Source organism: Argentina silus (genome assembly GCF_951799395.1).
Source record: "Argentina silus genome assembly, chromosome: Y".
NCBI lineage: Eukaryota > Metazoa > Chordata > Actinopteri > Argentiniformes > Argentinidae > Argentina > Argentina silus.
This window is the reverse complement of record NC_139654.1, coordinates 14,209,414-14,222,490: the sequence shown is the minus strand read 5'-3', so window position 1 is coordinate 14,222,490 and position 13,077 is coordinate 14,209,414. Positions and strand designations below refer to the sequence as shown.

Here is a 13,077-nt window from a genome sequence, read left to right as displayed (position 1 = left end):
GTTGTCCAACTCCTAGGCTGTTGATCATCACAAGCCTACCATAGCTACATACAGTGCCTATAGAAAGTCATCATACCCTGTGAAATCTTTACCTTTTGTCACATTACACCCTGGAAATTAAAATAAATCAAATCTAACTTTTTTGAGCTGTATGTACACATTATAACCCTCATCATCAAAGTGAAAATACAATTTTAAAAAATTCTGGACAATTATTAAAAATTACTTTGTGAAATACCTGGTTTAGTTAAGTGATCAGCCCCTTAGAGTATATCATTGTAAACTTGCTCAGGTGCAACCAATCAACTTCCAGATCAAACACCAGGCTAATTGCCCCCCACCTGACATCAATTGTAGTGGTTTTGATTACTTCAGAATAAAACCAGCTGTTTCTTGAGGATTCCACTACTAGAAGTGCATGGTTCTGCAAAGAATTCACCATGGTTGGAAAAGTACTTTCAAAAGGCCTCCGGGATAAAGTTGTAGGAAGGCACAAGTTAGGTGAAGGCTACAAAAAGATTTCGAAAGCTTTAGCTATCCCTCTGAGTACCGTTCAGAGCATCATTAAGAAGTGGAAGGCGTATGGCACCACCAACACCTTGCCTAGATCAGGCCGTCCGTCCGAACTGGATGACCGAGCCAGGAGGACATTGATCAGAGAAGCTACCAAGAGGCCAAAGGCAACTTTGAAGGACTTACAAGTCTTTATGGCTGGGACTGGTCTGTCTGTGCATGTGACAACAATCTCACAAGCTTTACACAAAGCTGGCATGTATGGCAGGGTACCAAGAAAGAAGCCTTTTCTGAAAAAGTGCCACAGTCAGTCTCATTTGTGCTATGCAAAAACACACCTGGAAGATTCTGTTGCCATGTGGAAAAAGGTTTTATGGTCAGACGAGACTAAGATTGAACTTTTTGGACTGAACTCCAAGCGCTATGTTTGGTGAAAACCAAACACAGCACACCACACCACCCAAAACACACCATACCTACTGTGAAGCAGGGTGGTGGCAACATTATGTTGTGGGGATGTTTCTCTTCAGCGGGGACTGGGCAATTGGTCAGGATTGAAGGGAAAATGGATGCTGCCTAATACACCCAAATTCTTGAGGACAACCTGCGTCCCTCTGCTAGACAGCTGAAGATGGACAGGTCATTCACATTCCAACACGACAACGATCCTAAACATACCGCCAAAAGAACAACGCAGTGGCTTAAGGATAGAAAGGTGAATGTCCTTGAGTGGCCAAGTCAGAGCCCTGATTTAAATCCGATAGAAAATCTGTGGATGGACTTGAAGAGAGCAGTCCATCGCCGCTCACCACGGAATTTGACCGAACTTGAACAATTCTGCAATGAAGAATGGGCAAATATTCTCCAATCTAGGTGTGCAAAGCTAGTAGAGACATATCCAAACAGATTGATGGCTGTAATTGCAGCAAAAGGTGGCTCTCCAAAGTATTAAATCAGGGGACTGATGACTTTTCCAACCCTGTTATTCTTGTTTTTCATTTTTTATACATTTTCAGAACTGTCGCCTTTTTTTTTCATTAGTTTGATGTTGTATGGGTAAATTTTTTTAATGGGTTTTGATTTCAGGCTGTACGACAAATATAGTAACTATTTCAAAGGGGTATGATGACTCTCTATAGGCACTGTACGCTTCAACCTTCAGGACCAAAACAAACTCACTCAACTCTTGGCTCACAAACCTTCAGCACCAGACCTCCATGGGAGTCCTGCAATCTTACGGTTCCACGGTGTACACAGCAGACGTTCAGCGAGACCTCCAGGGCTCCCCACAACCTCCACCATCATCCTCCTCCCGTCCTGCCAATCTTTTGGGGTTCTGTGGCGCAGATGCCTCCAGGGCTTTCTTACCAATGTCCAGATCTAATACCCTATCTACTACAAAAAAGAAAGACTGTTTATTTGCCATGCAATCAATTCACATCAATTGTTGGAATGGGTCTTTTTGCACACACCCCCCCCGAGACAACACACACGCACTGCACACCCCCCCTCCGAGACAATACACGTGCACACCCCCCCAGGGAGAACAGAGCGCTGGGCTCTGGGCACAGGGTCAGCCAAGTCAGCGCCCCTGGAGCAATTCGGGGTTAAGTGCCTTGCTCAAGGGCACAACAGCAGTGGTAGGGACCTGGATATGCTGCCAGCAACCCTCCAGTCACTAACTCACATCCAGATCCCTCCTGGAGCGGGGATCGAACCAGCAACCTTCCGATTGCTGGTCGGCCTCTTTAACCTCCAGGCTACCTGCCGCCCCCTGATTGGCTTACAATAACATTCCTGTTCAACTCTTCGCGTGAAATAGCCCTAAATAGTCAGTTGTCGATGTGGTCTGTTAACTCGTGAACCTTTAGTTAACACTTTTCAACTTGAGGGATCAGCCCAATTTCAATTTGAGGGATAGGTCCAATGGGTGTCTCGCTCAAAGTTCCCGTTCTTGACTATACCAGAGATTACAGAGGAAACCTTCCACCGTCTCTGACTATACTACACCTACTTTCTGAATGACTGTTGGATCAAGTCAGTCACCATGCATATGGTGCTGTAATCAGCATCAGGGAACAGAGGCTCCGGAGGCTGTGGGAGGTCCACAAAGCTTTATTTCATCATTCAAAATAACATCTCAGCAAGCTATGATTTCAACAATCAGAAACTAAAAACAAACAGGTACAACTCTATTTACATTGTTTCTGATGTAGGATTACTTGCAATTGAAGCAACACATGACTGCTGTGTCTTAAGCAGAAGCTCCAGTCAGCTTCTTCCTGGTACTAAGCAAACATCAGACAAAACTTGCCTATGTAACAAAGGGTGCTGGGCAGTACAGGGGTTATCTATTGTGGAGTACTATTGTGTTGAAATTTGATCCCACTCAATCCATGTATTTAAACGACAGATTTGATCTGAACTTCACTGAAGGTTAAGAGGCATTGGCTTGACATCTTCAGTGCTTGAGGATTTTACATGGTCACTTCATTAAACATCTTTTGCATGTTTCTATGCAGAAATGAGGAAATCATGATATTAATCAAAATGAGCAGCTTACATACATTTAAAAAAAAAAAAAAAAAAAAACATTAACACATAGTAAGATTAAAACAGTCATTTTCTGGTATAGAACAGCAGATAAAAAAAAGTTTGTACGAGTACCTAGAGGATACACCAGTGTCTCTTTTTGCATTAGTGCAATGCTGTGACTTCCATATACTCTGTCCATAGTCCATGCAGAGTCACTCCTCTACATTGCAATAATGTTGGCATGGAAACAATGTGACAACCAGATGACAGGTCTCCAGTCACCACACGTCAGAAGGCTGAGGCAACGGGAGGTTCTAAGCTCTCCAACCTCTCGGGCTGAGACGGGCATCTGTACAGCCACTTCACTCCAAAACACGATGACAGCAAAAGAAAGGGACATGGGGATTCAGAGCTTTATGCAGTTTACATGCAGTTCCTTTGGACAGGAGGGAGGAGGCGGCGATTTTACAGAAATTACACAAAAGAAAGGCAAATTTAAACAAGAAATCTTTCTTCACTTCGCTGTCATCATTTGTACAAACTCTGTAAGGAAGAGAACAAGGAAGGTAATGTTAAGGTTTCTCATCTTCCACCATCAGGAGTACAACCCAAAAGGAAACTGAATTGACTTCAATTAAAATAAACATAAGCTCTGATCATTCCCTGTACAGGGGAAATGTTGTCAGATGTCTTCAGTGAGTAGATATAGATTCCATTAACCCATTTGTGCCGGATGCTGCGCGACGCAACATTGCATCTACCGCCGGTTGCTGCGCTGCGCACATTTAAATCTACCGCCAGTTGCTGCGTGGCGCAGCATTCTTGATTTGTCGTACTTTTCATGAGTGCAGCATATAATGCACTGTTATTGGTTCAAATACACATGAGGTGGGTCTTGTTGATTTTTTAAAACCACGTGAGCACCCAAATGTCGTGTGGTTCGCCGAAAATCAATCAGACATACAAAAATCTACAATAAACGCACGTGTATGTCTGATTGATTTACGTGATTTTCGGCGAACCACACGACATTCGGGTGCTCATGTGGTTTTAAAAAATCAACAAGACCCACCTCATGTGTATTTGAACCAATAACAGTGCATTATATGCTGCACTCATGAAAATTACGACAAATCAAAAATGGCGGTAGATTCAAATGTGCTCAACGCAGCAACCGGCGGTAGATGTCGCGCAGCATTCGGCACAAATGGGTTAAACAAAATAACTACCAACCTTCATAGTTGACCTGGCCATCGCCATCAATGTCTGCTTCTCTGATCATTTCATCAACCTCCTCATCAGTCAGCTTCTCCCCAAGGTTTGTCATCACATGACGCAGCTCAGCAGCACTGATGTAGCCATTTCCATCCTAGAGCACAGCAATGCATCAGTTCGTGAGCACTAACCAACTAAAACACACCTCCGTAGATATGCATGCAAATAAGTGTTACCTTGTCAAAGACACGGAATGCTTCTCTGATCTCCTCCTCGCTGTCTGTGTCCTTCATCTTCCTTGCCATCATGGTCAGGAACTCTGGGAAGTCTATCGTTCCATTACCTGCAGAGAGAATGAACGAGTGTTCAGGCCACCGGGGTGTGTAGTCAGAAACCAAAGTTAGAGCCTTACCGTCAGCATCCACCTCGTTGATCATGTCCTGCAGCTCCGCCTCTGTGGGGTTCTGGCCCAGCGAGCGCATGACGGTGCCTAGCTCTTTGGTAGTGATGGTGCCATCGCCATCCTTGTCAAAGAGCGAGAAAGCCTCTTTGAATTCTGCAGTGAGCAGGGGAAACAAGTGAGGTTCTTTGAGAACTCCCAGAGGAAGTTACACAAACACAAATCTCAAACTTTGAAAAATTGCCAAAAAAGAAAAAAAAAAAGAGTTGTTTATCATTTCTTTGTAAAATATCCACTTTCAGTATCAATCACTGAGAATTCTCTGCATCAACACATGCCACCCTAACCCCCAGCATTCCATTAACATCACATTAAGCCCCGACACCAGTTAAAGACCCAAAAAGCTATAGCATCACATGTTTCAATGACAAACCAGCTGCAGCATCACAACATTGAGAGTTCCTGTACTGCACCATCTCTAGACAAACAAGGACAGAACCCATGGACTGAACACCAGGGCAAAGTCAGGGAGCAGATTGACATACAAGCTGTTGGCTGAGGTAGTGATGGGGTGATCTGGAATGAGTCGTGGCACGTAGCAGCTTTCAGCATCATGAAAACCACAACATGTGGTTTCTAGGGCCATCGTTAGTCATACTAAGGAATTTCCTTCTGTTGGAGGGATCTGCATGATGAAGACACCTGTCAAAGTCACGAAACACTGAATAAGGTGACCTCACAGGCAGAAGTGATTTGCACCTGCAATCATGACTAGCTGAGAAGCCTTAAACAAGATGGCATCAGGTTGCTTCAGGGGGACACAGACCCACATTAAAATTCTCATACACTTAAAAAGATGCATGTTGTCAGCAAACAGTCTGAACATGGGTTTACACTGAAAGCTGACACCATTAAATACAACTGTCTGGGCAGCAGCCAGTCAGCATATCCTGAAACATGTTGTCCAAACTGACAGTTGTCAAACTAATGCAGCTTTAGTATTCTCCATCAAATACATGAGCCATGTCCTTACAGATATTCATCACTGTCCTGGAGACACCATTGTGAAAAGCTTCAGACCACCTGACATCAAGACGCATCTTTACAGGTTGAATTTTTTCTTTTTTCTTTTTATAATCCTCACTCAGACCCTGCATACTAATGGAACAGCCACAATTGAGATTAGCTCATCAGATCACTATACGCACGAGCCTTCCAGTTCCTTTTACAAACTAGCAGCATTCCATCCAACAAGGACACCATGAAAGACTGCATGTGGCACAGTTTCAAAGTTCCAAATATCTCCAATATAAGACCATCATTTTCAGATTTATATTTCATAGCAATCAAAAATGGAGTCCAAGCTGGATTCAGAGAGCCAGCAGACAGAAACCTGTCCCTTAATTCTTGAATTTTATGACCAGGCTGTCCCAACGAAAGCCTTAAAAAAGGGGGAAAATATAAATCCATTGCTGAGGTGGGGGGGATCCAAACCTTGGGCCACACGCCAGGGTAAAGGGAGAGGAGAGTGCAATGCAACGCTGCTTACCAGCAATCTGCTCCTCTGTCAGCTGATCAGCCTAGTGGGGAAAAAAAGGGAACTTACAATTGTGCCAAGCTAGACGTTTTTACTCTAGATAGCTAGCAAGGTTAGCTCACCAACTCTGAGTTTGAGTCTGCCACCACCGTTCTTTTCCGGAACATTATCAAGCCGAAACTAGTTAGTAGCTGTATTACCCAACTCCATGTCTAGCACTACTGCGTTGGACGGTCTTCTCGAATCACTCAGTTGCATTTTGATCAGGTTTTACTCCATAATAATTAGAAGTTTCCACTCTACAGTAACCATGTCTGGCCACGTATGACGTTTCTCTCTCTTTTTCAAATGTCCCGATCGTTGGAGAACAAACATTCTGCAACGTGGGTCGAGAACACCATCCATGTCCACATCAGTAGTAGCAGACATGGACTTCGATAATTCAACTAGCATGCTAGATGGTACCGAAGTATAATAATCTGAATATGCGCAAAATTCTAATAGCCACCTGACAAATTCCTTGGCAAGACATGACATTAGCTCGTTAACTGTCAGTTAGTCAAATTAATGACTACTCATCTTGAGTTAATTCTCATTTAATAACTAGCATACTATATTTCACTAGCTAGCTACAATACTTTCTTACCGTTGATGCACAAGTGGTTGCCATTGTTTTGACAACGTAACATTAGCTAACATAACACGGCTAGCTGGCTGAAGGGGGAAGACGTTGATTGAAACGATTACATACGCTAGGTAACTTAACGTCAACTGCTTTTTAACAAGCTAGCTATGCCTCGACAATGGTCTAGCTTGTCAGCTACACTCATGGAGCAGTTAATTAGGAAAACCTGTACACCGTCTCATGGTGGAGGTGGTGTAATGGTGTGGGGAATGTTTTCTTGGCACACTTTGGACCCATTAATACCAATCAATCATCGCTTGAATGCCACAGCCTATTTTGTGCTGAGTATTGTTGCTGACCATGTACATCCCTTCATGGCCACAATTTACCCATCTCCTAATGGCTACTTCCAGCATGATAATGCACCATGTCACAAAGCAAAAGTGGTCTCAAACTGGTTTCATGAACATGACAATGAGTTCAGTGGCCTTCCCAGTCTCCGGATTTGAATCCAATATAACACCTTTGGGATGTGGTAGAACGGAAGATTCACAGCTTGAAAGTGCACCTGAAAAATCTGCAGGAATTGCGTGATGCAATGTCATCATGGACCAGAATCAAAGGAATGTTTCCAACATCTTGTGGAATCAATGCCACGAAGAATTGAGGCTGGCTTGAAAGCAAAGGGAGGGCCCTATCCAGTATTAGTATAGTGTTCCTAATGAAGTGCTCAGTGAGTGTAGATCAACCAAACTCCACGGCAGTGCCAATGAGAGATGGCCATCAAAGCACTACAAGCTAGTAACATAAGATAGCTAACGTCTAGAGAGAAAGTGTGTGATAATGTCTGTAGCTAGCTACTAATATTGGAAAAGCCCTCATTTGCCTCACTTACCATGGCGGTTTCGATTTCGTTGTAGGTAAACGACGACGCTCCGTAAAGGGTGGTAACAACTGAATAAACGTAGTCTTGCAACCTCACTGAATACACTCTCTTCAGAGACAATTTGACGCGCCTTTAACGGTTGTTCTATAATCCCTCCCCTATTTGCTATCCCTCCGCCAACTTCCTTTTTCCTCAATTACCAAATCAACAAAAATAACTAAATAATCCAGATTTACAAATGCCTTAACATCTAAATATTATTGAATCTCTGTATATAATTTCACTAAGAATATTTAATAGATATTAAAATATAAAAATGCCTGTAGCATAGGGACTAGCTAACTGCGGATTTATAATTTCTGCTAGTCTGCGATTTGTCTTGCGCGGCACAAGTCGTAACTGAATGAAATAGCCATTTCTGATTGGTGTGTTTGTACCTGCAATGCGTCACTCCCTCGTAACACGGAGCATGTACTGCAGGGCTCTCAAGTTTTGAACTGAGTTCAGAGTGAGATTTTGTCGGCGGCGGGAGTGGGGGTTTGGTTGGGGTGGTGTTATGGAAAATACATTCATAGAACTATTTTCAGGTTATACACTTTCATATGACTGATACAACTTGTGTAACTACTGTGATGACATTTTCTCTTGCCACTCCTCTAAAGTTCTATAGCCATTGTTCTGAGAAGCACTGTATGATTTACCATATGAACAGCGGTGATCTCTGAGGGGGTGGTAGGAGAGAGCAATAGTGGGGGGACAGGCGCATCCTGTCGATAGGTGTGAAATGTTGAACGGCGATTAATCAATAAGAAAGTCTCCCCATTGTTCATTCTTTCCCGCCCTTTCTCACGTAAGCACAGGCCCATCAGCCGATAGCCTTGGCGGCGCCTGTATCATGTTTAAACTGTATAAAAGACGAACCTGATCATTGTCTCTTTAGACTTGTGCTGAACGAACCCCGGTTCTACGCTGGGCTGCTGTTACGCTCTTGTCTCTTGTTTGCAAGCAATAAATACCGGACTCATATATTGTGGCTACTCAGGACTTGTTTCTTGATTCTTACCTCCGAAGAGCTAAAGTACAGAGTGGTAAATCCTAGACTTCCACCACAGTGGGGACGGGGGTCTGATCTGATAAATGACACATACATTCATACAAATAAAAATATTTATTTAATTCAGCATTTCTTAGTGCAGGTGTTGTTCATTGTAGGTGTTGGTGGCATGTTTTGAGGCCTTCAGCACGGGGGTTGGTGGCTCCCATTTGAAACACTGTGGTTCCAGGCCAGCCATTTTAACTGTCATGATGGGTGATGCTTCACCTCAGCTCTCCTGGTCTGCAATAGAAACAATTGATTAAATAATCATAAACATTAGATAAGTTTTCATGGTAATATTGTAGTAGAATTTAAGTAATGGTATTGTAAAATGAAAATACCGTTAACCAGAGCTGTTGATTCATCCAAAAGACTTTATTCACAGAGAAAGAAGCCGGGTCAGGTTTGCAAAGTTGAACACCTTCCACTTCCGTTACCTGTCCTTTTATAAACATCACACAGGTCAACGCCCTTCATTCAAATTCCTGTCTACTTACACCAATGATATTTAAGAACTACATTTCGTCATCCAGGGGCTACTCCCACCTGACGTGGTGCCGGTCAGTCTACTTGAGAGATCAATTGACCTAGGCTATTTTCTAAAGCCCTTTTGTCCTGGCTGTTTACAACTGTGTTTATCACCCATCCATCCTGTCCCTAGATCACTCGATCCTGTTTATACAGCTGTGTACCATTTTACTTCAAAGCATTCACACCCTCTAGTCAACCCCCACTTATCTGATCTCACCCCTCTGAGATGTTCCAGGACCATCTGGTGTCCTTGTGACCTTTTCCCCTAGGTAAGGGAATTAAATTGACCATATACTCCCCCCTTTGGGACTTGATAGTCCCACATCCTATATTACTGAGTTGTAAATGATATACTAATAAAACATACAAGTGATTTTAAGACAATATACATAGGCAATTTACAGAAGTAAACATAACCTGTATGGCATCATCAATATGACATTCTATTAGCTCCTGGGGACACGCCTCCTTTACAGGTGGGGGCGAAAAACCCAGCCTTATCCTTAGGAAAATTCCCCCACTGTTCTCACCTTATCCAATCATCATTGAGCAACCACTTTACAGGTCTGCAAATGAGCACCCGTCCCCATGAGCAACAACTTCCTACACATTTAAATGACTACACAAATTGTTAATAAAAAGTAAAACAACACACAACACATCAACCTATAATGGGACTTTATGTCCAACACAGGGGAACATTCCCTGTCCCTTAACCATAGCCATCCCATTGTGTCTCTATGCATACATTCAACATGGTCATTCTATCAGTACTACACACAATAATTGTTACACGTAACACTTTAAAACACATCATTGTCCATTCAAATTGTCAATATTCCAAAGGGAATATAGTCCTTGTATGGTCAGGGTTTCGTCTTTCTTGAGGATTGTAGCAATGCTTCTCCCCTGTAGGTGTAGTTGTTAGCGCTTGCTAGTCCTGGCTGGGAGTCTAGACGATCTCGTCATCATCGGATGAGGGGGCAGAAGACTCACTGCTGCCTCCCCAGTCGAGAACAGGATATAGGTCTATGTGGCCTCCCATTTTGTTGAGTGCCATCGGAGCTATCCCTCTGGTTACACTCATCTGCTTAATTGTGCTCTGTATAAAAAAGGATCTCAAAACAGGCATTATACAACAAAATAACAGTCCTAACACTACAATCGCTATCACAACCATTATTCCCATTTTTGCCAACATTCCTCCCCATGATCCTAGGATGTTGTCAAACCAATCTACTTTCCCAAAGTCTGTGCCCTCATTTCTTCTGTGCTCCTGTACAATCTCACCCATTCCTTCGTCTTCTTCTCTGGTTTGCCTAAGTTCTTGCCTCGGGACCCTGGTGCCCTGGTTCAAGTGGTATCAGGTTAGGCTCCCTCGGACTTGTATTGCAGTGGGGGTGGCTCTCACTACCTCGTACGGTCCCTCTCTCCTTGGCTCGTTCCACTTCCTTCTGAAGACTTTGATGTACACCTGGTCTCCTGGAGTTCTCGGATTGGGCAGGGGTGTCTCCGGCTCCAGCTGCTTGTCTTTTTCCTGTGAACATATAACTTTGTGTATCTCAGTTAATCAATTCAATTCTATGTTGGGTTGTTCAAGCGGTGGTCCTTTGTAAGGTCCTCGTATTGTTAGCACTGGCATGGGTCGACCCGTAAGCATTTCATGCGGTGTTAAATGCGTGTTTCTATTAGTCTGCATGCGATAATTCATTAATGCAAGTGGCAAGGCATTTACACAATTAAGCTTTGCGCTGGCACATATCTTATTCAGCTTTGTTTTGAGGGTACCATTTATTCATTCTACCATTCCTTGTGATTGTGAATGGTAGACACAACCCAATCTTTGCTTTATTCTTAACTGCTGTATGACTTGTTTCACAGTTTTCTGAATAAATGCTGCACTGTTATCTGAGCTAATCTCATTAGTTATTCCAAATCTGGGTATTACTGGGTACTACTTGCTTCTACCCATCTGCTGAATCTATCTGTAACAACAAGCATGTATCTTTTCCCAATGACCTTTTTTATCATGTCTACATAGTCCATTACCAAATGGCGCACCAGTGATCAAAATCCCCAGTAGCACCGTAGGCGCCACTATAGTACCCTCATATGATCTCCACATTCCTGTAGAGTCACCTTCCCCCTTCGGAGCCACATGGATTGCTCAAACGGCCCTGCAATCCGTTGCATGCGTATCACATCCTCTAGCTGCATTATTGGTTCTATTTAATTGATTATCTGACCTGAACCTGTTGTTTAACCAATATGGCTACTTCCTGTGGTATATATTATTTTTTATGAATTCCTTATCCGCAGAATGTTTTACCAATGGGTTACTTGTTTCTTTCCAATTACTTTTTAATGCGGTTCTCATCCTTGGTCCCAAAACTCTTGCTCTATACCCTTTATTTACCATTAATGACACATGATGAGCAGCATTAGGTATATTATAGCATTTTTGTACAAATTCTGATTCATCTATTTGCATAGCTGCTCCCTGTTTTCCCCTCTAATATATTGTGGCATTAATGGGACAACCAGATTTTTGGTTTGCTCCTGCCAGATTTGTCCTTGGCAGGAGTTGTAATGTAAGTCAAATCGTGGTCTCCTTGCATCTGGCAATTGGGCTTCAATACATTTTCTCCATTTTAACCAATTTTGCTCTATTTCATAATTTATTTCCCCTAACCAGTAAACATTTGCGCTTGCAGTAATTGGTATTTCTTGTATCTTTATTGCCATATTATCTACATATACACCTTCTGGGGAACACCATATTTTCATCCCCAGCATGCATAATGCATCCCTCCCCAAGAGATTCACCGGTGACTGGTCAGAGGTCAGTATGGGCAGGGTTGTGGCTCTGTCTCCTATCTTCTATTTGAACCTACAGCATTGGTTCTTGATCAGCTTCTGTGGTTAATACTGGAAGCTAGTAACCATAATAACTAGGGATTAGTACAATCCCTTTGGAAATGTCCTGATGTTTGACATCTCCAGCACATGTCAGATGGACCTTTTGGGTTTGTTCTTTGGAACTGTCCTTGGGGTCTCTTTCTGCCCTTCCATGGCTTACACTGCTGGGGCTGCTGGGTATACACCTGAACTACATGTACGGTGGGTTGCTCTTGTCCCTGAGGTCTCAGCACTGGAAGTGGTTCTGGTGTGGCTCTGTATGGAACTGGTGTCCCGGTTTCGGCGCCCATTACGCCTTGTTTTCGTTCTGTGAGTTCCCCCAGCTGGAGCTGTGTTAACCTTCTCTGGTCCTCTTTTTCTTGCTCCTTTAGCCTTGACTCATCCTTGTGTGTTTTGGACGTGAGTCCCACCAAATCCTCGAACCTGCTTTTCACCGGAGGGGACATGGCATCTATCACTGCGGTTCTGAACAGAGTTGTCATCAGTGGGTCTCCCTCTGGGTCTACTTCAGTCTCCAGTTTCCACTTCTTTGGTTGCTGGTGCAGGTATGTGGCAGGATCCTCAGTCTCTCCCAGTGGGTCTCCCTTCAGGGTCTTAATATCCATCCTTTGTGGATATTCTTCTCTCAGGGTTGTCCACCTCTCATTTCTGGTCTGGTCAAATGACATCCCATCGGCTCTGGTATTGTCCTTTGCTCCTTCCAGTCCACAGCTTATGAGAACGTCTTCCATCTTTGCCACCTCCAGTAACTTGGCCAACAGGGCTATGAGGTCTCCCACCGCCAGCAGTTTCCCTGCAGTCTCTTCCTCAAGGCTTCTAA

At 43.4% G+C, this 13,077-nt stretch overlaps 1 protein-coding gene across 4 annotated transcripts; it reads right to left on the bottom strand.

The window, feature by feature from the left end:
- Positions 1-2,618: 2,618 nt before the first annotated feature.
- Positions 2,619-7,836, bottom strand: LOC310823761 (calmodulin-1). 4 transcript variants are annotated; one of them, XM_083696606.1, is made up of 6 exons: positions 7,721-7,836; positions 6,213-6,243; positions 4,676-4,819; positions 4,500-4,606; positions 4,282-4,417; positions 2,619-3,591 (listed from the first exon to the last, which is right to left on the bottom strand). In XM_083696606.1, the coding sequence occupies exons 1-6, from the start codon at positions 7,721-7,723 to the stop codon at positions 3,563-3,565; spliced, it is 450 nt and encodes a 149-aa protein (XP_083552732.1). In that variant the 5' UTR covers positions 7,724-7,836; the 3' UTR covers positions 2,619-3,562. The 4 variants fall into 4 exon arrangements, with proteins under 4 accessions (XP_083552732.1, XP_083552733.1, XP_083552731.1 ...); XM_083696607.1 differs by adding an exon at positions 5,209-5,365 and having other exon boundaries at positions 4,500-4,819; positions 7,721-7,789; XM_083696605.1 differs by having other exon boundaries at positions 4,500-4,819.
- Positions 7,837-13,077: the final 5,241 nt, after the last annotated feature.

Coding starts and splice junctions, on each gene's coding strand:
- LOC310823761 (XM_083696605.1), bottom strand. Junction 4,820..6,212: donor GACAGAGGAGCAGATTGCTG/GTAAGCAGCGTT, acceptor TGCTCACTGCAG/AATTCAAAGAGGCTTTCTCG. Junction 3,592..4,281: donor TGGCCAGGTCAACTATGAAG/GTTGGTAGTTAT, acceptor TCTTCCTTACAG/AGTTTGTACAAATGATGACA.